The sequence below is a fragment of the Haemorhous mexicanus genome, chromosome 1, assembly GCF_027477595.1.
Source record: "Haemorhous mexicanus isolate bHaeMex1 chromosome 1, bHaeMex1.pri, whole genome shotgun sequence".
NCBI classification, from domain to species: Eukaryota; Metazoa; Chordata; class Aves; order Passeriformes; family Fringillidae; genus Haemorhous; species Haemorhous mexicanus.
The window spans coordinates 59651012-59673599 of NC_082341.1; the positions used below are offsets into that span (position 1 = coordinate 59651012).

General features: G+C 36.9%; 1 protein-coding gene across 1 annotated transcript in view; it reads right to left on the reverse strand.

Annotated features, from left to right (window-relative positions):
* Window positions 1-328: 328 nt before the first annotated feature.
* ADCY1 (adenylate cyclase 1) overlaps window positions 329-22588 on the reverse strand; it is a 144963-nt gene continuing 122703 nt past the window's right edge. Inside the window, exons 13-20 of the mRNA XM_059838983.1 lie at window positions 19760-20016; window positions 19023-19149; window positions 9804-9920; window positions 8414-8560; window positions 7929-8027; window positions 3883-3997; window positions 1759-1883; window positions 329-921 (exon numbers count right to left, since the gene is read on the reverse strand). Coding sequence (XP_059694966.1) covers window positions 583-921; window positions 1759-1883; window positions 3883-3997; window positions 7929-8027; window positions 8414-8560; window positions 9804-9920; window positions 19023-19149; window positions 19760-20016 — 1326 coding nt within the window. The 3' untranslated portion in view covers window positions 329-582. The remainder of the gene's footprint in view (window positions 922-1758; window positions 1884-3882; window positions 3998-7928; window positions 8028-8413; window positions 8561-9803; window positions 9921-19022; window positions 19150-19759; window positions 20017-22588) is intronic.

The window sequence follows — 22588 nt, forward strand, 5'->3', positions numbered from 1 at the left end:
CTGTTCTCATTGCATTAATTCATACACTGGGAACACAGTTTCTCAAAGTCTTACTGTAGCCCTGGAAAGTCTCCAGGTGTTCCACATTCCATGATTAAATGCAGCTTTGCTAATCCCAGGCCCAACAATTCTAGCTATGACAGAAAGAGAAAAATCTCTTTGCTATGTCTCTGCAGGTGGATGTGTAAATAAATACACATTTTTATGTTAATCTCTATAAATCTCTATTAAGTCTACACAGAACCATTTGTATGTGTGCATATATGGATTAAAACACACATATATACACACACTTAAATAATTGCTTGCACATTTATCAATTTTTTTCACTTACTGTTTAAAAATGCCAAGAAAATATGCCTCATTTCCAGAAAATCCCATTTGGACTTTTCATAACAGAATTGCTAGCCCTTATATGTTCCATCCCAAGAGTTCATTACACAGTCCCCAAGTTCTCTTTGGTTGGGTTGTAGTGGTCCTTGGTTAATGACATGGCCTATGACCTCTGACTTCTTAGTAAAAATTCAGGCAACCATTGCTTTCCAAGTTCACTGCAAGTGGCACAACCAAATCTCCTTTGTTCTATGCCTCCTTCACAGCTGGCACAGAAGGAAGATAATGCAGTGTTTGGTTTGTGTGAGTGGCAGATGCTTGACCTGCTGCAGGACCAGGTTTTACAGTAAAGCTAGCAGCTGAGGACACTGATGGACAGCTGGTGCCCAGTTTTGTTTGAATGTTTGCTCTCCCATAAGGGTACATTTTCCGCTCTAAGTTTAATGACCGTGTTTGGGAATTATTTCCATCAGCCTTTCCTTCCAGGAAATAGGTCAACATTTCACCTTTTCCCTTTACACTAACTTTACCCCTGCACACGAACTCATAACTGCATCTTTTTAATATCCGCTGAACTTCTTCTGTCACCTGGAGACAGAAAAAAGAAAAAACAAACCCATTACTTTTTTCTGTTCATGTAGTTTCCCACCCCTCTCCATTTTACTTCTTAGTCATGAAATATGCATAAACAGAATGGATTATCACCTACAGCTGCTCTCAGGCTCACTTAGAATTTTCTTTAAGAAGTAAAGATCACTGATAAAACTGGAATCTGAGAAGCAGAATTTCTGGTCTTGAGTTAACTAAATACACAGACAGATTAAGCTCCATCCAACAGAAATATGTAACCAAATTGTAAGCTGTGTCAGTTCTAGTGATGTTAATTTATTGCAGAAGACATTTTGATCCCTGAAGATTAGACAGATATTTTGGGTAAGTTACTGCAGGTGTTCACTGAGATTTTGAGAGGAACACCCTAGGTTCTAGTAGCAGAGCAACAATGTTCTCTGTCAGCATCACTTCTCCAATCCAAAGTATCCAAGCAATTTTTAGAGCTACATAGAATGTGGTAAGATGCAAATGAGCATAGATCCTTTCCTGGTAGGTCTTATTTAGGCAAAAGTTCTACAGCACAAAGACCTGCAGTGTTAACATTCCCAGGCTTACCCTCAACCGTGTGCAATGAAGCAGAGAACTCTTGTTTCTTTTGATGGGAAATTATTTATTTGAGGATTTCATTGTCTCTAAGGAGTGAAGTGCATAAGACAGAAAACAACTATACCTCTGATGGTGAGTAATCTGGAGAGTGTTGCCCTCTCCATAAGAACAAAGAGAGGCTACATTTTCTGAGTGTTCTTGAAAATGTAACCACATATAAGCCAGGAAGTATGTAAAGTTTGCAAAATTGTCTAAGAAAGCACTCACCTGAATCTTCCCCTGCACTCCAGTACTATCCATCCGGCTGGCAACATTCACAGTGTTCCCCCAAATATCATATTGTGGTCTTCTGGCTCCAATGACTCCCGCCACTACCGGCCCAACATTAATACCTAAAATTAAACGAGTTTGGTTTTCACTACATCATGTTATCCAAAGGAAACATGAATCCTGTAAAACACATTTGACACAAGTGTCTTAGCATTTTGGTTTTTTGTAATACAGTAATATATGTTAACATCATAAACCTGAGTCAAGGGAAGTTTAGGTTAGGTGTTAGGAAAAGGTTTTTCACCCAAAAGCGGACTGAGCACTGGAACAAGCTTCTCAGGGAAATGAGGACAGCAACAAGCCTGACAGAATTAAAGAAACATTTGGACAATGCTCTCAGGCACATGGTGTGACTTTTGGGCTGCCCTGTGCAGGGCCAGGAGTTGGGCTTGATGATCCTGATGGCTCCCTTACATACTCAATGATGCCTTAGCATATTCATGATTCTATGACTAAATTGATGCGAAGTGGACGTCTTCATTTGTAAAAGTATTAGAAATAAAACAAAGACATTCCTTGGGATATCTTATTGGAAATATAATGTGATTGACAAACATAAAAATGTGATTCTTCTGAGGATTTTTTAAAAACCCAATGTTTGTTTAAAGAAAAGAAGAAAAGCTGTAGTAGTGCAGAGTTTATCTGAAAATGGGACAAAGTTAAAGATCTTTAATTGTTTCCTATAACATCCCCTGCAGCTGCATATATAAAGCCTTTTAATGGAGGTTTTAATGGAGGTTCTCCAAGTGGAACAGAAATAATGGTCTGGAATACACAAAGATTGGGGTAAGGGAAGTGTGTCAGGTTGGTTGCTAGTACTAGACAACTCGGATCCCACAGACAGTAGAAGAAGACAAAAGTATGTGAAAATGGCTCAAGCATATTTTTTTGGAAACTGCAGAGCTAAATTCTACATTTCTGACAGATTTCAGCATCTTGTTTGGAAGATAAAAGAGGATGTTTTTTCTGAGTGCCCTGAAGAGTTGCAGAAACTAAACTCTGCATGAGATTCTGTGCAAGGGTTTTTCTCGACAATTTATGCAGAAGAATGAGGGTTAGATATTTGATCCTTTGTGGACCTGGAAAGACAAGTTATAACAGAGTTCAAAGAGAATTTGGGGTTTATAATTATTAGGATGTACAGGAGGTCAAAGATGTATAATTCTTCTGTTGCTGCCTTTGATGTCTTTGGTCTTTTTCAATCTTCTGCTGCTAGCAACCTCAGTTTTCCTGCAGCCCAGCTCATTCCCAGAAGTCAGCCATGAAAATATATAGAGAAAGAAGCTGGAGAAAACAGTGTTAGAATATGCAATAAAATTAAAACAGCAGTAGAAGTACCACTGGAGGGGAGCAGGATACATGAAGAAAGGGAAGCAGGGAACTTGATGTCTAAGAAGGCTGAGAGAAATGAGTGGTAAGACATAACATGTAAAGGATTGCATGGGAAAGGTTGTGTTGTGCAGACCAGAGGATTTGATTTGTTGGAGAAAACAGGACTGGTTAAGGTGATTTGGTGTCTGTGGAGAAAAAGCTCCCATTGCACTTTTAATGCCAACAAAGATTTTGCAGATGCAATTTTATGTAATACAGTAAGACCCAATTTTCAGCAGTTTAGCAGTGTTCCCTCAGCAGTGTTAATTTGCAACTCTAAAGCTCTTTGGCTCTGGACAAGCTTGTTTAAGTATTTTTTCAGTGTTTGGGGTAGATTCTTCTGAACCTTAAATTCTCACTCTGCCCAGAGGCAAGCAATTGTTCCAGTCTCCAAGTGTAAGCCACAAGATTAGGTAGACTTATAATATTGTATAAAATTATTGGTGCAGTTTACTTTTAGGGGTGCATAGATTAAGTAAGCACACTGGAACTGGAGGGAATTACCATTCCTTAATACTAATGCACACCATCCAGACTGCTGACCTCTTACATGGATGTGACTCTCTCACTAATGGAGAACTTTCAGTTTTAATCATGAGTGCAGGAAAGGAAATCCTTTCCTGATAGCACAGGAAAAGCCAACAAAAAACAATCCTCTGCTTGTGTGATAATTGTAGAAGCATGACTTACCAACTCGTAGGACAAAGTCATTGTAAGACTGATAGTTGATTTCATCAAGAACGTCAAACATCTCTATTGCAAAATCTGCCAGTGTACTCAGATGGGAATAAATTGATTTTTTAGCCTAGAAACAAAACAGTGTTGCACATTAGATTTGTATGGTACTGAGGTGCAGGTTAAATACTAAAGTGAAAAATAATGAGAAATTCAAACATATGTCGAATCTAACCAATTTTTTTGTTTGTGAAGGGAAACTTTTGATGGTAACTGCAGCACATGCATTCTTTTCTTCTGCTATTTTTTTTCTTCTCTCTCTCCTTTTGATTTCTGGGAAGAATGGAAAGCAAAGTTCCCATGGTAAAGTGGTTCTGTTGCTAGAGAGCTGCAGATGTTTGTTTTGAGTGTGGCAGGGAATATAACCTGCTTTCTTACAAAACTTCTTTGCCTGATGATTATTAATAACTACAGTTTCTGCCCTCTTCTCCCTTTGGGGCTTTTGCTAGCTCCCAGCTTCCATGGGGTGCATGCTGTTCCCATTGACAAAATTCCTGTTAGGTTTAATCCTGTGAGATGCAGAACACCCCTGTTTTTTCCCTTTCCAGGCAAGTTGAAGGGAGCTGTTATGAAATGTATCTAAATGAACTGATGTTTTTTGTCCAAAAGGGATCAAATGAAATGGTGAGGTATTAACTTGTAAATAAAACCCCAAACATAAGAAAATAATTTTTACAAATTCAGTCTTATTAACTATGCAACTAATTTTCAGAGGATATTGTAGATTCCAAAACTTAGCAAGCTTCTACCACAATTCTAAAGATCATGAAAGAAATATTTGCTACAAAGTAGTAAAAATCTAAGCAACATATTATTAGAAAGTGGAGAAGAGAACTTTGCATATTTGTTTTGTAACTCATGCTCTCCCCCCAGGATCTAACCTTGGTTAGTTAAAGACAGGTTATGAGAATAAAACTTTGACTCAAGTCAGTATGACTGCTCTTATGTTCTGCTCTTATTTGAATAAGAAATATGAATTTTTAAACAAATTTTAAAAGTGGGCTAAAGGTAGGATATGGTGAAAGAAATGCAGGGTCAGTCAGTAGGGTGTTACACAACAGGACTGTGCAAGCTGGCATGAGATGAAAGCTTGCTGAGTTTTTGCCATGATAGTGAGATTTTATAAACACAGTGCTAAACAATGGCTGAAAAAACTGAGAAACAGGTTGCTATTTCCTTCATTCACCTCAATTTGAAAGGGTTGTTTTATGTGGCTAGGAAATTCACAAAAAATTGTGAAATTCATCCTTGTGCCAGTCCCAACTTTTGGGAAGGATATTTTTATTTACCTGCCTGGATGTCTGGCGTCCTGCTTCTTTCACTGTGAACTAGCTAGTTCTACTCTTTTCAGAATTACCAAAACAAAGGAAGAACAATAATTAGGCTTAAAGAGCTAATGGATACATTTTCAACAGAGAAGGATAAAATACTCAAAGTCTGGAGTAGGGAGAGAGCAGTGCATTGTTTTATTTGATTTCTAATCTTCTTTATGCTTCCTCTCTTCCATTTATTTGCTGTCTGATGAATGTTCTGTTTTCCTGCAATGCCCTTCAGGGTTGCAGGAGAAAGGACTGGTGACAAATACTGAGTGCACTGCAGGTGACAGATGCGTCTCAATAGGATTAGGGCAAACTCTTGAACCTGCACTGAAGAACACAATGTTAGGACCCTGGTGAAGTCAGGATCCCGGCGAAAAAGAGATAAAATGAATTTATATTGTGCAAAAGATCTACAAAGAGTTTGGTTTGTGTGCTGCCCTGTTGATAGAACAAGGAATTATTTATTTAAATATCAGAGTAGTTACTGGAAAGACTGCCCAGAGCATCACAGCAAAGTCACTGGGATAGAGGCAATGAGCATTTACTGTAGTCACCTGCTGAAGTCAAGGCAAAGTGCAGAAACAGGAGTCCAGTAAAATATGGGATTTAAATATTTAACTTCATCAGGGTACTGGGCTCTTAAGTATATAAATATCCTCAGTTAAGAGCACAATTAACCCCATCCACTGCTTTCTGCTCATGTCCAAATCCTAGTGTGAAATTAGTGATTCAAAATCAGAGGCTGTGCCAGATTTTCTGTTGAACCTGGAACACTCCTGCCAGAAGGCAGGCCAGAGGCACTTGAGTGTCTTATGGTTCCCCATTGACACATATGACTCTGTAGGTCAGCCCAGGGACTGTGTGGAGCTGGCAGTGATTGTCTGTGCATGACAGCCAAGATTATCAGACTTCTAATATACAGGTGTATGCTGAAGAACTACAGGGAAACTGACAAGAGGATGTGAATAATTTCTATTCATTTGCATCACATGAACAGTAAGTAGAGATCATAGAAGAGCTGAAACCCTAAGTTAAAGTAAAAATTATTGTCTATTTCATATGACAGACAATTTTTCTGCAATACGGAATCTTCAATAACTTCTACATATATTAAAAAAAAATCAGTATTTGCCCCAAGATTTAAAATGAAGACAGAGTTCTGTACAAGATCTTCTGCAGTGATTTAAAATGCATTACTATCATAAGCTCAGAACAGTATCTTCAGTACTGGACTAACTCAGCTGACCATTCACTCAACAACAATAAAATACAAGAGACAAACATGTTTAGGTTTTGGAACATATGCTGCCACAGTTACCCAATGACACTCTTGTTTTGAGGATTATAGTTCAAAGAGCATTTATAGCAGTCACAAAAGTATGCCACTGCCTGTTTGCCTCAGATCACACACTGAAAACATTCTAAAGATCGATGTTTTTTGGCTGTCTCAACCCATGAGTCAAACATTTTAGGATAAACAGATTTTTTAAAATACCTCTTTTTTTGGTAATGTATAGATTTCTAGGAATGATACAAAGGAAGGCATCAACCAGAAACGTTTTGCAGACCAGAAGTTTAGTTGTGTGATATACTCCAAATGATAATAACTATTGATTAAATGTGGTCTTGTTTTTTATTTACTTAGCAAGGATAGTTGTTGCTAAAAAGTCCACAGGGCATCTTCTGGTTTTTGTTTTGCGTTTGCCTTCTAATTTTGTATTATTTTGCAATGCTAAACCATATGCACTAATGCATTCAACATATGTCTACAACATATGTGCATGCATATCAGAACAAGGCAGAAGTGTCTGAAAACTCTGGGCAGATGAGGTGAATGGATTGATTTAGTTTTCATACTATTCTTATATTAGTAGTTTTATAAAAGTTTAAGGATTTAGTTTTATTAGTATAATTACTAACATGCATAGTACTCTGTATACTATGCATTTAATATGATGTTTAGAGGTTTGACTTTCCACAGGGTGCTTGGAAATCTAGGAAATCTCTGTTACAAGATAGTAAGAATATTTAAGGTAAAAATAATACTCTAAGAGGTAGCGATGAGGATACAGAAGAACTGTGACACAGAGTTAGTGGGTTGGAAATGACTTTGACTTATTTTATTGTTGAGTAATTAAAGAGGTAAATAGAATGCTAATGGTAGAGACAAAGAAGAGCTGACTTGGAGGGACCAGGTACAGTGCAGCACTGTATCTAGCACAAAGTTCCTGTCCATGGTGGGGGTTGGGAGAGGATATTTATTTTAGTTGTAGGTTACATTCAGATTTCAATATTAAAAATATATTAAAAACTGCATTTTATTAGTCTTCTGCTAGTTTCACAGAAATTCACTACACCTAGAGTCTGCCTTTCCCTGCACCTTACAAGAACACCTAAGATACCAGGTTTAAAACACTACCACTTATTTAAAGGCTTTTATACACCAGCTTGCAGGGAATTCAAAGCTGCACAACAATGAAATCACAAGAGAAGCCATATAAACAAGTGTGGCAGTTTTCCTTTCCTGGCTCCAGCTGTTCTTTGAATTTCAGGTTCAAAATGTTGTAAAGAAGTCATACAAGCTATCAACAATCTCACAGAACTAGTTGTGTTTCTGATGTTCCTCTGGAAATTGAAGGAAAACAGTTCTTCACATAAGACTGTAATGTAAAATGTTCTTACCTTAGTTCCTGAAGTAGGTACGAGTCCCACAGCTGCCATATAAGTACTTCCAATTGTCTTGATCTTTTCAATATCCTTATAATATTCTTTGTCCATAAGCTTTGTTTAAAACATAAAACTGTTAAATATTACATAATATTTTAGACAACCAACCATAGTTATCAGACAGTATGTGCAAGTTCATTAAACCATATCATATTTGCTAAGTTGAGTCTTGCCCACTTTGAGGTCAATGAAAAAAAATGTCATGAACTTTCATTTTTGATACTCTTCCTATATAAGAGAAATTTTAGGTCAGAGTCATGTGCCTAAAAGTACAAATTTGGCACTAGAGAAGCCCAGTGGACACAAACTGTGATTAAATAGGAAGTTTACAGTACTGTTTTGGTAAACAATTCAAGATACACTGATTTACTTCAGATAATCACGTTGATAGTGATTTGATAGAACTGGTATGGTCAAAAGACAAGGTGTTTAGACCTTACCTCATCAAAATCAGCAATAATTTCATTTAACAGGCGTAAACATTCCACTCCCATGTTATTGCCATCCAGTTCGATGTAGAAATCATTGAAATTTGGGATGGAAGCAAACATCACTCCCACTTGTGAATATGACTGGTAATAAAGGTCCTGTAGTTCATAAGCAGATGAATATTTATTTTAAAAGATAAATCCAAATTAAACATCATTATTACACTACTTATTCTACTGCTAAGCAATAGCTAGGACAAAGGACATCAGTTTTTCTAGAGAGAAAACTAGACTTCTTAAAATTATTTTGAAAGGTATCTTCACTTGAGACTACAATAGAAAATTAACACCTAAGGTATTAAAACAATTTAAAAAAACTTAGGGTTTTTTTCCTGTTTAGAGATAGAGCCAGTGAGCCAGAATTTGGACAAAGTTTTAACAGTTATAGAACTTTTATAGTATGAGAAAAATAATTGCATTTTCTCAATCTTGTTTTATAAGCAAAATAAGAGATGGACCAATTTTTTCCTGTGGTACATGACTGGCCTCACTCCTTCAAGTTTTTCCATGTGTTGTGATTATAATATAATATAATATAATATAATATAATATAATATAATATAATATAATATAATATAATATACTATAATATAATATAATATAATATAATATAATATAATATAATATAATATAATATAATACAATATAATATAATGCTGTTTTGTATGGTAATGTTTCTGCTTAAAAATTTGGAAGGCTCATAGAAAGCAAAATCACTCTTCTGTGGTTAAAATACTTTGACCCCAATTCTCAAGAACAGTATCATGCACATTACAGCTACTCCAGTGCTGAAGGTTTTCAGATGACCAGAAGGACTCTCATAAAGCCTTCTTGAACCAACTTATTTAGTCACTGCAGCCTTTTACGTTAATCTGAGTCTTCCTTAAGTATGTACAATTCTCTGCTTTAAACTTTAAATAGAAGGTTTTGGCAATGGTGGCATACTTTCCAGAGCTAGAGTGGTTAATACATAAGTGTGTGGCAGTTCATGCATTTCACCATTCAGAACCAAACTGAGCTCATCCAGTAGTGTGATAAATTCCAATATCCTACATTGATTGGGAAATGAAAACAAAAAGTGATTTACATGCAGGTACTTGGTTACATTGATGTTGAATGACAATTTTCCCTTACCCTGAATTTTATTAAAATTCTTCAGAGAAGGAGGACCATACAGCAAAAGAAATAATCTCAAACTAATTCTTGAACACAAAATTTTACAAAGCTACTATTTTTACATGAGCAAAGTTTTTTCCAAGCCGTTATTGAAAACATACAGGTGTAAGGTGGCCCAAGCAACACAGGCCTATACATCATGTATTTAAATTTTATCTTGGTTTACCATATTTCTTGGATTAGACATAAGAAAATGCTGTGCAACGTGGGCTGGCAACAGGTTGAAAAGAATTCTTTTATTATCCAGCTTGACTCTCTCCATATCATCTCTCTCTTCTTCTGCCTGTTAGAACAGAGGAAAAGAAAAACCTTTATAAAAACCAAAAACTTAGCTGAGCCTATAAAATAGCTTATATTAATTCATCCTTTGGAATCAAAATGAACAAAATGTAGTGTAGCAATCTAGACTGAGAACAGTTCTCCTGTACCATGCTTCTACATTAGGCAAAATCCCTTTAAATCCTCAGTAACTCAAGCTGAAGTCTCTCATCTGTTTTCAGGGTTAGATCAGCTAAGTGTATTGGTATCTTCTATAGTTCTCTGTTCTTTTAAATAGAAACCTGATATGTTTACAAAGTAAGCCAGACTAATCCCACTTAAATCACATTGGCCTTGGAAGCCAATTTCTTCCCAGGTAGTTCAATACAGTGACAGCAGTATTTGATCCATCTTTCAGGCAAAAGAAGCCAGTGAAAATCTCCAGTGTTTAAAGTAAACCTATGGACTTTGCAATAAAATTGAAACAAATCTGATAAGACTATAGATTCAACAGAGAAAAAGATTTTAAAACTGAGCATCCTTAAGAATTATGTACAAATTAAAAATAATTATATAAAAATAGTTAGCATTTCTAGATATTGTTTTAATTATGCTGGTGTTTGTCATGAAAATATATATAGTTCCTTCACAAGAGAAATTCCGTTATTGATGTGAATGACAGATGTGTCAACTTAGGAGTTAACGCATCTGAGGTCCCTAATCCAAGATACTGGCATCTTATTACAAGTGCTTGACTCACAGATTTAGTGTGAGTCATATAGTAGGAAGCAATTTTAAAAATCAGACCCTTATTTGAAAAATATTGAATATCTAGGAATCTCATTTGGGACTCCTAGGTTTGCAAATTCCAGCCTAGTCTTTCGTAGATTCATGTGCAAAATTACTTTGCTGGAATTTGCTCCTTGTTCTTAGAGAGACTTTTGTCCTTGCACTGATTTCAATTAGAAAACACTTGATCAGTATCATATTCATCTCACAGAAATCACAGCTTATTATTTGCTCCTCAAACATACACACAAATAATCTACTGTGATCCCAATGTGATTTTGTTTATCTAATTACAGCCAGTGGAAGACTGGAAAGCCAAATTCTCAGGCATTGTTGAGAAACCCCAGTCACATAAATTATTGATGAACCTGTTCTAATCTTTCTTGGCGTCCCATTTATATCTGAAATTTGGTATCTTGATCTATTACAAAGTCCACATAATTTCTCAGTATCCATTCCTGTCTAAGTAGGAGAAAACCAGTCACCTCTTGCTTTTGTATAGTCTAACAATATTATTTAATGTGATTTTTTTTCCAGGTAGCTAAGATTTGTTTTCCATGACAAAACTTAGGAAACAACATTTTTATTCAGGTTACACAGTCTGTTTGGTCTGCAGTTTATTCTGTATTTTAAAATTTCTTCACAAGTAGAAAGAGTTCTGAGGGAGAATTGATTTCATAAACATAAATTCTTTGGGAATTGTTGCCTTTTAATATAAATTCTCAGCTCCTACTCTAATATGGGTAATTAAGAAGTGAACCTGTTCTAGAGGTGAAATATCAGTAAACTTTAAATAGCAATTAAGTTTTGCAAGAAATATACCTGAAGCTTTTATTCTAACTATCTATTTCCTGTTTGTGAGCTGTTTTCTTGACACTTATTTCGCTGTTTAAATTTCACATGCTCTTTTCTTAAAATATCCTTCCCCTATTTTGGTGGTATAACTCTGACTTACTGTTTTCTATAAACATGTGAAATAGCCTCTGGCATTTAGTTTGACTGTTGGAATTAAAATGTTTTAACAGGAAAAATAAAAAGATTCTTCAGCTGAAAATCCAAACCAAGCTTGCAACTCCATTTTACATCACACTGGAACGAGGAAAATTTTATTCTGACAACAGCAAATAGATTTGGGAACTGAATTGGTGGTCTTAATAAAATATCCATTCTGGTCTTCCTTATCCATTCCTCTATTTTTTGAACAAGAAATTTCGTTGTTGCTTTCTTCCTAGGAATGTTAAGGTTCACAGTTAACCTACCAATACAATATGGGGCAGAATATCTTCCTAAAGAACAATACTCTTTTGAGTCAAGATGTGGAGACTTCTGGACTAATCAAAGGAATCAGGTAGGTAAGAGGAGTAATCAGTTTGATGCATTGTATGGGTGGTGATGTTGCTCAATCACTGCCAACTGTTGTACATTTCTGATGTGGAAATGTGTGATCAAATTCATCTGCCTTGCCCAATTGTGGACCAAACTGTTCATTTTGGAAGAAATTATTGAAAAGATTCTCCAATACATCCATCATTATGTATGAACCACAACAAAAGTTTCAGAGCAAAGAACACTAATGACTAAGAAGAAGAGAACTGAGCTCTTGAGTGAAGAGCTAATGGCTCAAACCAAGCTATCAGAGAAATGTCTGAGGTGGTGGCAAAATCATCTGAGAGCAGGGAAAGGCATTAATGATGTCACCATTGCTAATGATAGAATGCTACATTTTCAACACACCTAACAAGTGTCTCTTCCCTTTTTGGATGCAAAACTGTTAACTACAATTTTGGATCTGAGATGGTTCAGTTGCCAAAAATGAGATTGTGGGGAAAAGACTTGAGCTAAAATTAAAGATAACAGTATAGAAAATATAGGGGGAAGTATGGTTGCTACTCCCTAGACGGAACACAGACAGCACACCCAAATTTCCACACACAGTACAATCTAGGGGGAATTAAATGGAGAGTGGAGTGGAGTGGAGTGGAGTGGAGTGGAGTGGAGTGGAGTGGAGTGGAGTGGAGTGGAGTGGAGTGGAGTGGAGTGGAGTGGAGTGGAGTGGGGTTGAGACACTGCAACAAGGCTCTTTTGAAACCCTTGGAGAAGAGGGTACTTGATGGTACTTTTTAGTTGATAAGCCACGCAGCAGCTTAGGAAGCCTTCCTAGCCTAGGAAGCCTAGGGAGATAAAGGAAGATGTCCTGCTATTGAATCAACAGCTATGGCAAAATGATCCTCCTTGGATTGACACATATCCCCATCCCAAGGTTATCTCAGATGCTGCACTGCTGTTACCTGCCTCCAAGGAATGACCACCCCTCACTGAGTAATACGTATGACTAATGTCACTCGGGCTTTGCATAAATGTAAAGAAGAATTAAGAAAGGAGAGAAGACTCCATTGTAACTGCTGGGATTAGCTGGTAGGCTGAACCTCTCTTCTCCCCTATATGGACACCTATGGGGTAAGAAGTGTACTTTATGCATGCTGAATGATTATCTCTAGTGAGCTCTCACTGGGGATTAGAGCTTGTCTGTACATTACTTTGAATACATTTTTGCAGTCAGATACTATCACCAGCAATCCTAAAACCTTAAGTTCTCACTACTGTTTTTTATTAATAAAGAGTATTATCTGCAAACTGTTAATGTGGATTCTTCAAGGGTGCTACCAGTCAATGGCAGTGGGTTAAGGTGTGGAGACCCATAAGGAGGTCTCTCTTTTGGCATGTGACCCAGAACTGCACTCTAATCTAGCAGGCTACTCCGTGAAGGGTCCCCATAGCCAGAGGTGCTGGCAGACTGCTTAACCAACAGGATTTCAGCTTTCCTGAGTCATGGTCAGACTAATCAAACACTAAGGGTTTGAGAAAATCTTTGTTTTCACATGCAACACCCCTAACATCAGGGAAAGTCCTTGAATAATATCATGGTGATTCTGTGATTCATGGTGGGTAATGACAGGAAACCCAAAATAGGGGAGAAATATGCAAACAGCAGGACAAGGAGAGTGCTCTGACTTTTTTGTTCCCTGAACTATTTGAGGCCAAGCACCTCCTAGCTAAAAGAGAGAGAGGAGTGCACTCTCTCCATGTGTTATGGGAGAAATTGGTGCTGATAATGCCCAGGTGGGGAAGTGCAGTGCCCTGAAAACTAAGCTGTGTTAGTGCTGTCTGATCTAGCTCCAGAACTAGAAGCAAAATATTCATGGAATTAGCATAGCATTCCGTCTGAATTACTTTCTCATGCTGAAAAGCAAAGGCATATTATCTTAGACCACACACTGGGTCAATACTGCTGTATTGTTCCTGGTACCCAAGATGGAGTCTCTGCATGGACTGCACTTTAACCATCCACACACCATGCCTAACATCCTGCTTTATTATTGAAGTAATCTGCTGGAATATGAACTGAATTGTACCTTCTCTTCTACTACTGCACAGAGCTTGAGTATCTATCCTCTTCCCTTGCACTGCCTAAGACAGCTCTCATTTATTCAATTCCTTGGAAGCTGCCTGGGGAAAAGGGAAATGTCTCCTTGCATCTCCCACAAGGGAAGATAAAGGAGGGAAGGTGACGTAAAAAAAGACTTGGTCATGTCCAACAGTGAGGACTCTAAAACTATCCCATCACAGAGATAATACAGGAGGGAAGTAAGCCAATTACTGGTAATTTCTGGACTTTTATCCAGTTTCCTGCTTTCTGCCTTTCAGGGAAATGCAATGAAAACTGTCCTTCCTCCTTGTGACTCATGAACTTCTAATGCCTACTCTTGAGCAGCTGAGATCAGAGGATGCATAGGCATCATTCTTTCTCAGGAAAAACAGACACTGGGAAGGGAGAAGGAGTACTTGGGGCTGAAAGATTAAAATAGCACAGATCACAGGTATTTACATTTCTTGGTGGGAATATTATCCAAATAGCTAAATGGCATTTAAACCTTCATCTATTCGACCCTATTCCCACTGGTTAATTAAGGAAAGCTGCCAGCATATTTATGCAATAGCTACTAGCTCAAAAAACAAGACAGATTATTGCAAAAATAAACAAGAAAGAAATTGCATTGGCATGACCAATATAATTTTTCACATTCTGCTGTTTGCTTATACCTCTTTGGTATTTGGGGCAGCTAGGTCATTTTGTGGAACACAACTGTATTTGCAGAGCTGCAGTATTTAAAAGCAGGCTTTATTTTTGCACTGGACATGGTGACAAAATTTAAAATGTTTTTATTACTATGACTTTTTATATCAATTCAACTAACATCTACTGCATTTTACATAGTTACACATGATTCTACAGTTTTTACAATGCTGGTAAGTGGTTACCCATCCTCTGTCTGGGAAGTGGTCTGAACAGTTTTATCACCTGACAGTTTAATAGGTCCAAAATGCTGTAGAATAGTCACTGACTAAACAGATACCATATGAGAATACAGTTTCAAGATTCAGTTAAAAAGAAGCTGGGCACCAATGCCATGGGAATCTCATTTTTTGCACCTGAAGATGGCACTACATCCACAGGGAACAAACACATCACACTGCTTTTGTAGTGCCAAGTTTTTGAGTGGAAGTCCTAAGACACCTGGCGAGTCTTGCCTGTAGGTTGTAAAATTCTTATTTCTTATGAGTGTAATGGGCTAGAAAAGACAGCAGAATGATTTCTAGTATTCCCTAAAGAATGCACCAAATGAAATAATATAATTGTATTATTCTTGTTTTCCTCCCATGACAAATCCTGGGAGAATGAGCAACTACATTTTTTGGTAGTTTTAGGATCTTCCTGAATTTGTTACTTGTATTTATTTGTCCATTCTTTTTTCCCCCTCCCTGTTCTGTTAAATAATTTGCATAATCAAAAGTGATTATCAGTCACAAATAAGTAAAATCTCCTATATTTGCTATTCATAGTTATTGTCATATAAGGAACACAGAGTTACACAATAATGTTATGCAGAAAATGAAATTCTCCTCCCACTGCCTATTAAAAATATCAAGGAAAAAAACAACAGATATTTTCTGAAAATATTGTGATATTTAGAAAAGTTAAATCTGGCACAGAAAAAAAATCCACAGCAAATCAACAAGAGCCTGTAACACTACTGACTTGTGAACAGAAAGTACAAATATAAATATTTTAACAACATATCATCCATAAAAAAGTATTTTTCCACGCAATGTACATGAATTCTACTGTATTATCACTGTTCTGATAATGCAGCCTAGATCAATGGAAGTTGGATTAACTTGTCTTGAAACTCTGTAATTTTTCTTAATCAGTTTTTCTTGTTTGAAACTGCTCTTCTTCAAAGTACTTTCCTTTCCCCCAATGGGGTGAAAAAAATGTGTCAAATTATGTTTTCCTTGACTTTAGCACAGACCACCGAAGATGTGTCTATTTATTCCTGTGATTAGTTTCACGATGCTTTCATGGTTTAAAGTATAATTTAGTAGTACTGGACTGTCATTCATGATGAAATAAAAGAAGTTACCTATGAAATCCTTTTTATTACAGCTTATGCCACAAATGCTTTTATTCTAAGAACATTTTTTACAGGATTAGCCCAATAATGAATGCTACTACAAGTAGAAAACAAAGTGCTTGAAGCTTCCAGAATAGCCCTTGGACCTGAAATTCTCCCAGATGTAAGCCAGCAATTGAAAAGCTTCCTAAAATGACAGGAATATCTTCACACAGCAGGGACTGGCTACTGGGAGATGTGAATCTCCATTTAGCATTTGGTTCACGCAATTCAGTGTTTGCACAAAGAATCAGCACACTTTGCAAAACAGAAAATCTCCATAGATCCTATGCACTAAGTCAGTGGTCTTTCTAAAACTTCTGTTACCAGAAATATAACCAAGTTAAGCCAACATGGTTTAATGGTAAGTAGTACTATGGCTGTAGAGAAACATTACCAAGACTTCTTTTAGCCGTACAGAGGGCTTCTGCAGTCCAGCAGCTACAGAAAACTGGCTCTTATTTGTCATCTCCTAAAGGCTGCTGAACAATTAGTAGCCTGGAGTTTGCTAACTACTCAAAGGTAGCTTTAACATACAGGTATTTCCAATAAACAGTGCTCCCTGAACCTAGCAAGTTCAAAGACCATGTTTTGGGGTTTTTTTTCCCTTATTCATTTGAATGGGTACGCAAAACAACCACTTCTGTAACATCCATCATGGATAGTACTCCTGGTTGTTATAATTAGTCCTTGGACTCAATATATTTTCCAATCAATACACAGAGTGGAAAGAAGAACAGCATTTCTTTTAATGTGTTATCCACTATTACTTACTGTACAGGGAATAGATCTTCCACTTGGAATTGAGAAGATGAAAGGTATATGCCCAGATAATCTAAGAGGCCAAGAATATAATCATTGAAATCATAACCATTTGAAATCAGCACACTGATTTCAAAAAATGCTAGTTATGTTGATCTCTGAATTCTGAATTTTCTACCTAAACTGATTTTTTCCTTTCTCATTATTATCACGCAAACCTCACACCCAAGGTGGCACCACATACGTCTCTGATTTACAGATGAAAAGATCTGAAAATGGCATTTGGTTTTCTCAGATGAAAAGCACTTTTTGAAATGGTACTGGCAAATGCCGGTGGAAAATACTGAAATTTCACGACTTATCTCCTCTTACTGTCCCTTGGAGAAAGAGCACAATGGTTTTAACAATAGTGATGATGACTAGGTATTTTTATATAACTTGTCTCTAAGAAAACAGAAGTCTCTTTTTCTTCCTTTACCACTGTCCACTTCCAGGTCTGGTCTTTCACTAGAAAAGCATGCCATACTCCTGTACTCCAATTTTTTAAACTGATTAATTGCTAATTAAAAGCGAACCTAAAACTAAGAATCCTTAAGCAGTACTTCCATTAGGGATGCACAATTTGCCATGCAAGTTGCAGTTGCTGGAATGACAAGAAGTATTTAAGAGGCTGGAACTCCCTCTTGTTCCACTGAAAGGTCACAGGATAGCAAAACTGGAACATTACTGTACTGCTACTCTATTTCAGGGCTAGGAAAAACATACAGAAGGTTTGGTATTAATGGAGCCGATGGCACTCTCATACTTCCACCGTGTGCCAACCCATATAAAATCAGAGACTATCCAACAAGGCAGGTGCTGCACTGAATTTCAAAATCAGGCAATCTTTTTTTCCATCTGCAAATTGTATTTGGCACCACAGCAAAGAGAAACTAGTATCAGTTTATCCAAAACAACCTTCCGAGGCTGACATTCACAGCAGTTATCAATACTGCAGGTCATAGGACAAAAATTAAATTGAATGATCACACTCAGTTGAACTGCACAACCTTAATAGAAATTATAGAACAAGATAATCTAAAAGCATAAAAGAAGGGAACAAAGTCTTGGACATCAAGTCAAACAGGAAATCCCCACAAAGCTTAACTGCTAGATAGAAAAACTTTTCAAGCAGAAGACAATAGAACTAAGTCATAACCGATTTTTCCATTTTATGTAACACAGTGGAACCAGGGATATGTTCCAGTCAACCAGTAACCCATGAGTGCCAGTCTTTTTGTCATGTGTAAAAGCAAGAACTATAATGATTTAAATGGTCCTCTTGACAAAACAATTAACAGGGTACAGGTGTGTAAGTTTGGATACCTTCCAAATTCCACCAAATAAACTTACATGTTCAACTTTCTTCTTCCCTTGGGGGTCAGTGTAAAACACTTTGGAGGTGGGAATTAGACTACTGAGAGGCATGACAGAAGGTAGACATATCCTGATGCCCATGTTATGGCTAATATAATTTCTAAAGGTTTTTCCTGTGTCTGTGATAGTTAGGAAATACATTTCCAAAAATGGTCCCTGCACTTGGTATCTAAATAAATTTCTGATCTTCCTCTGGGAAAGAGTTCCATAGTCTCTTTGCATAATATAGGTTTAAATATTTCCTTTTATCAGTTTTACCTGCTTCTTTTCAGTTTACATGAATATTGATTTATTTCCACTCCTTTTTGTAATATAAGATAAAAACGCCCATGGATTTAATTTTTTATCTCAAACTTATACTGTTAACAGCTTATTCCTAATGCATCTTTGATATAAATATATCATTTGATTAACGATATACTGGAGCAAGTGCAAAGAAACAAAAAAAATCACTGCTCCAGGAAAAATGAATTGTATAGATCTGTGGAAAGAAAGCTCTAAAATAATCTTTTGCTGTGAAGTCCATGAGACATGAAAAAGTTTGAGTGTCTGAGTCCAAGTAATTTGCCCTGAAAGTATTTGAAAACCAATTTAAAAAGTCAGACATCATTTTGCATGCATGGATACTATGAAGTCCTGTGATTTACCTGCACTGCCCAGAGGTAGTCCAGACGCAGTTTCAAGTCCACCTGTCTTGAATGCAGTGCTAAAGCACAAGAAAATAGCAAAATAGCAAGTATTGGTTCATAGCCACGCATATAAAAGGAGCCGCCCCTTAAAAATAAGAAGAAAATAAGCGTGTTATTCCAGGTCTTATACCTAACATTGAACATTTAATATCAGATCCTTAGTTTAGAACACATGGGTACCTCCTAATCACTAGCTTTTTCTGAAGAGGCTCATCTGGGCAGGGAGATGGGTGATAGTACATCTGATCGCTGCATCACACCAACATGCAGTTCCTGAGGATTTTTGGATGTTATGCATTATTGTAATGTGTGTGCATGTTTTTAATTAGAAAATACAAAAACATTGAAAAGCTCAAAAGCTTTATTGAAATTGTGATTGATTGAGGGCTGCTGAAATATGGCAGTTAAGTTTTTAACTGTGTTTTCCTATTCCATTCGATAGCTAGACTGCAGAGTGTTCAGCTGGGGTACATTAACATAAAACTACAGAACAATGGGGCAACAGTTGCCAAAAACTGCTTTCTTGTTGATGGATGTTACTAGATCCTACAGTTGCTGGGGACAGGATGACTGATGTATTTCTCTTGCTTTACTTCCAGGCAGCACTGAACACTAGAGGACAATTCAGAAACAAGCAGTCATTGTGTGACTATCTGTAGAAAATTACCCATTGCTTAATTTTGCAAGATACCTACCCAACTGCTTTTCTGTAGCCACTGAGTTCCAGAATAACTATGTACAAAATTGTAACAAAAAGCAGGAGAATAATTTTTGGCAAGGAAGATACACGTAGAAATATTGCCAAGGTGAGAGTCCCCACTACACAGGAAAGGAAAGCATAGTGGGCTGTGTCACATGGAAGTTCATTCATTGTTTTATTTGTTCCACCAGGAGAAATTATAACTATTGAGCTGCTGGAATTGGTATTCCAAACCCAAGGCATGCAGCCAACCTAGAAAAGACAGGAGAGGTGAGAAGAGAAGAATGTTAAATATGAAATAAACAGAAATGTAGTTGCTATGGAGGCTGACTGTAGTTCATCGCTAATTGGAAAAAATGTGGCTGTGGAGTTCCCACTAAGCTCAATGCTGTATCAAAATCTCCTTTTCCAGCAATGCTCCACTGAGTTTAAGGGGAAAGACACAATTTGTTAATTAGATGCCAATAAGGGCAACCAATTGAAGTGTGGGCTTAGTCGAATAGTTCCCTCTCAGTGCTCAAACCTAAGAGAGTCTCAAGCCAGGATATTCCTGCAAAATTAAGGAATTTCAGTTAACATTTTATTTGGCCATGCAGGTGAAAAAGGTTCTTTTACAGAGCACAGAAATAAATTATTGTTTTACTGACTATGTAAATCACATAAACTTTAATTACATAAATATAAAATAAAACATTTTAATTGAGTGAAAAACTAAACATAACATCTTTTTCCATCTCACAGCTACTTCTGCTGTCACATATGTTTCACACACAAGGACTCATCTTTAATTACCCCTTTCATTTCAGTTATCCAAGGAGTTCCATTTCCTTCTTACATTGGGAAATAAAATTTTTTCATATATCTCTTATGGGAAATTTGGGGAAATCTAACCTGCTTTTCCTAAAGACAATGTCATGTACATATCTCAGAGCTGTTACCCAAGGAAGAGAGGAATTTCTGGCAAATAGTGCAAGTCCCTAGAGCTCCAGTTTTAACTGCAGTCCAACCTTCACCCCTTACAAAGGAAAAGGATAAGAGTTAGTATAAGTAGGGGAGAGTGGGATGGTAGTGTGAAATTGATTTAACAGGCACCATCACATAAGCCCTGCCCTGTACTGAAGCATCTCTTTTGAAGTGCATTATAAGACCTTTTTATTTCATCCCGACCACTGACAATGAAATTTTATAGCACGCTGTAAAGTAACTGACATCCTGAAGGGTGATTAAACCATGTATTTCAGAAGGAGTTGTAGTAACTTAGAAAGATGAGACACAATAAATAAAAATATGTGAGTTAAACTCACACAACACCTAGCTCTTTTGACAGATGAGAATGCTAGAGGCATTACTTTTCAGTAACTAATAATTTCTACTGATTAAACATTTCTACTTAGGTTACAAGTTATTTTTGTTCAGGAATGGATTAAGTTATGTTCTAAGTTGTAACTGAATGATCACTCCCTTGTTGGAGGTCAGAGCTTCTGAATTCTAATTTGTCTTCCACTGTTGCTCAGCGTTGCCTCAGGGCTTATGATGTCTGTTTCTCATTCACACTATCCTTAGGTGGCCACAATGGGGCTTGTTTCATTTGGTCAAAGTAAGGGTCACATCTGGGAAGGCTGAGTCACAAAGATTTTAGCTGTCATAACCTTCATCTCCATTCCCAAGTCAGATACACAGAATTTACTGAAAAGCTAGCCTGGAATCACTGCAAAGCTCTATGCATTTTGCACTTGTGTCCACATTAGGAACCATATCTACATCTGTGTGCTATTAGGGCTGTGTGTTACCCACACAGACGACGTTCAGGAATTCCCAGAAATGTCTCAACATCAGCAATTCTTGGTTCCGCTCAGGACATTGGAATCCACAGAAAAGGGAACCTCTGCAAAGTCAGTTCATGGGGCTAGTTATGTTCTCAGGGCAGGTCCAGGTACGAGTGAATACACAAAATACAAATTATGGCATCTCAGCACAGAGAATTGCTTCTTAATGGTAAGAACACATTGTCAAATTCCTGCACATTGTCAAATTCCTGCAGAGAAGCATGATTTGAAAAATCTGCCTTCTCAGCATTTCCAGTTGTGTTTCATGCGCTATTTTTATGTGGATTCTTTCCTTTGAGTAGCCTAACATGTTTAATTCATTAGCATTAGCAGCCAAAATGCTAAAGATGAGCACTAGGAATTTGTCAAGGCAACTGACTGACAAATACTTAGGTGGAAGTTTGAATACCATTTCGATTGAAGTTGACCATTTTGAACTCTCTGCTAATCTACAGTAAGGGAATATCAATTTTCAGAAGTATTGAGCACATTCACTTCATATAACAGAAGCTTTTTAGACATTAGATGTGAATGGATCAGATCAGTAGCAGTGTAAGCACCTCTTCTCATTACACAAAACCGTCAATATTTTAAGATCTCTCTATCTTTTCTGATCTGCCTGGACTAAAAATATCCCCATTATTAAACAGAGGTATCTTCTGTAATTTGTCACATAGAAATAGTAATCTTGTTTTGACACCATGCCTTGTCTGTCACAAAATATTATTCATTGAACTAGTAAGCAAGATGAATATTTAAAAATGGCTTTCCCATAAAGTCCATGACACCAGCACTCTACATGATGCTAAGATTTGAAATACAAATTTATATTGGTTTTGAATAGGTATTATCTGTGCAATTTGCTAATGGCTTTGTCATTCCTAATTTAATGCACTATCTCAGGCCAATGAAAGTTCCAACTGCAGCAAAGGGATTTAATTTTAAAAAAGCATGCTCTGCAAGTATGATAAATAAAACAAGTAGGAATTAATCAGCTG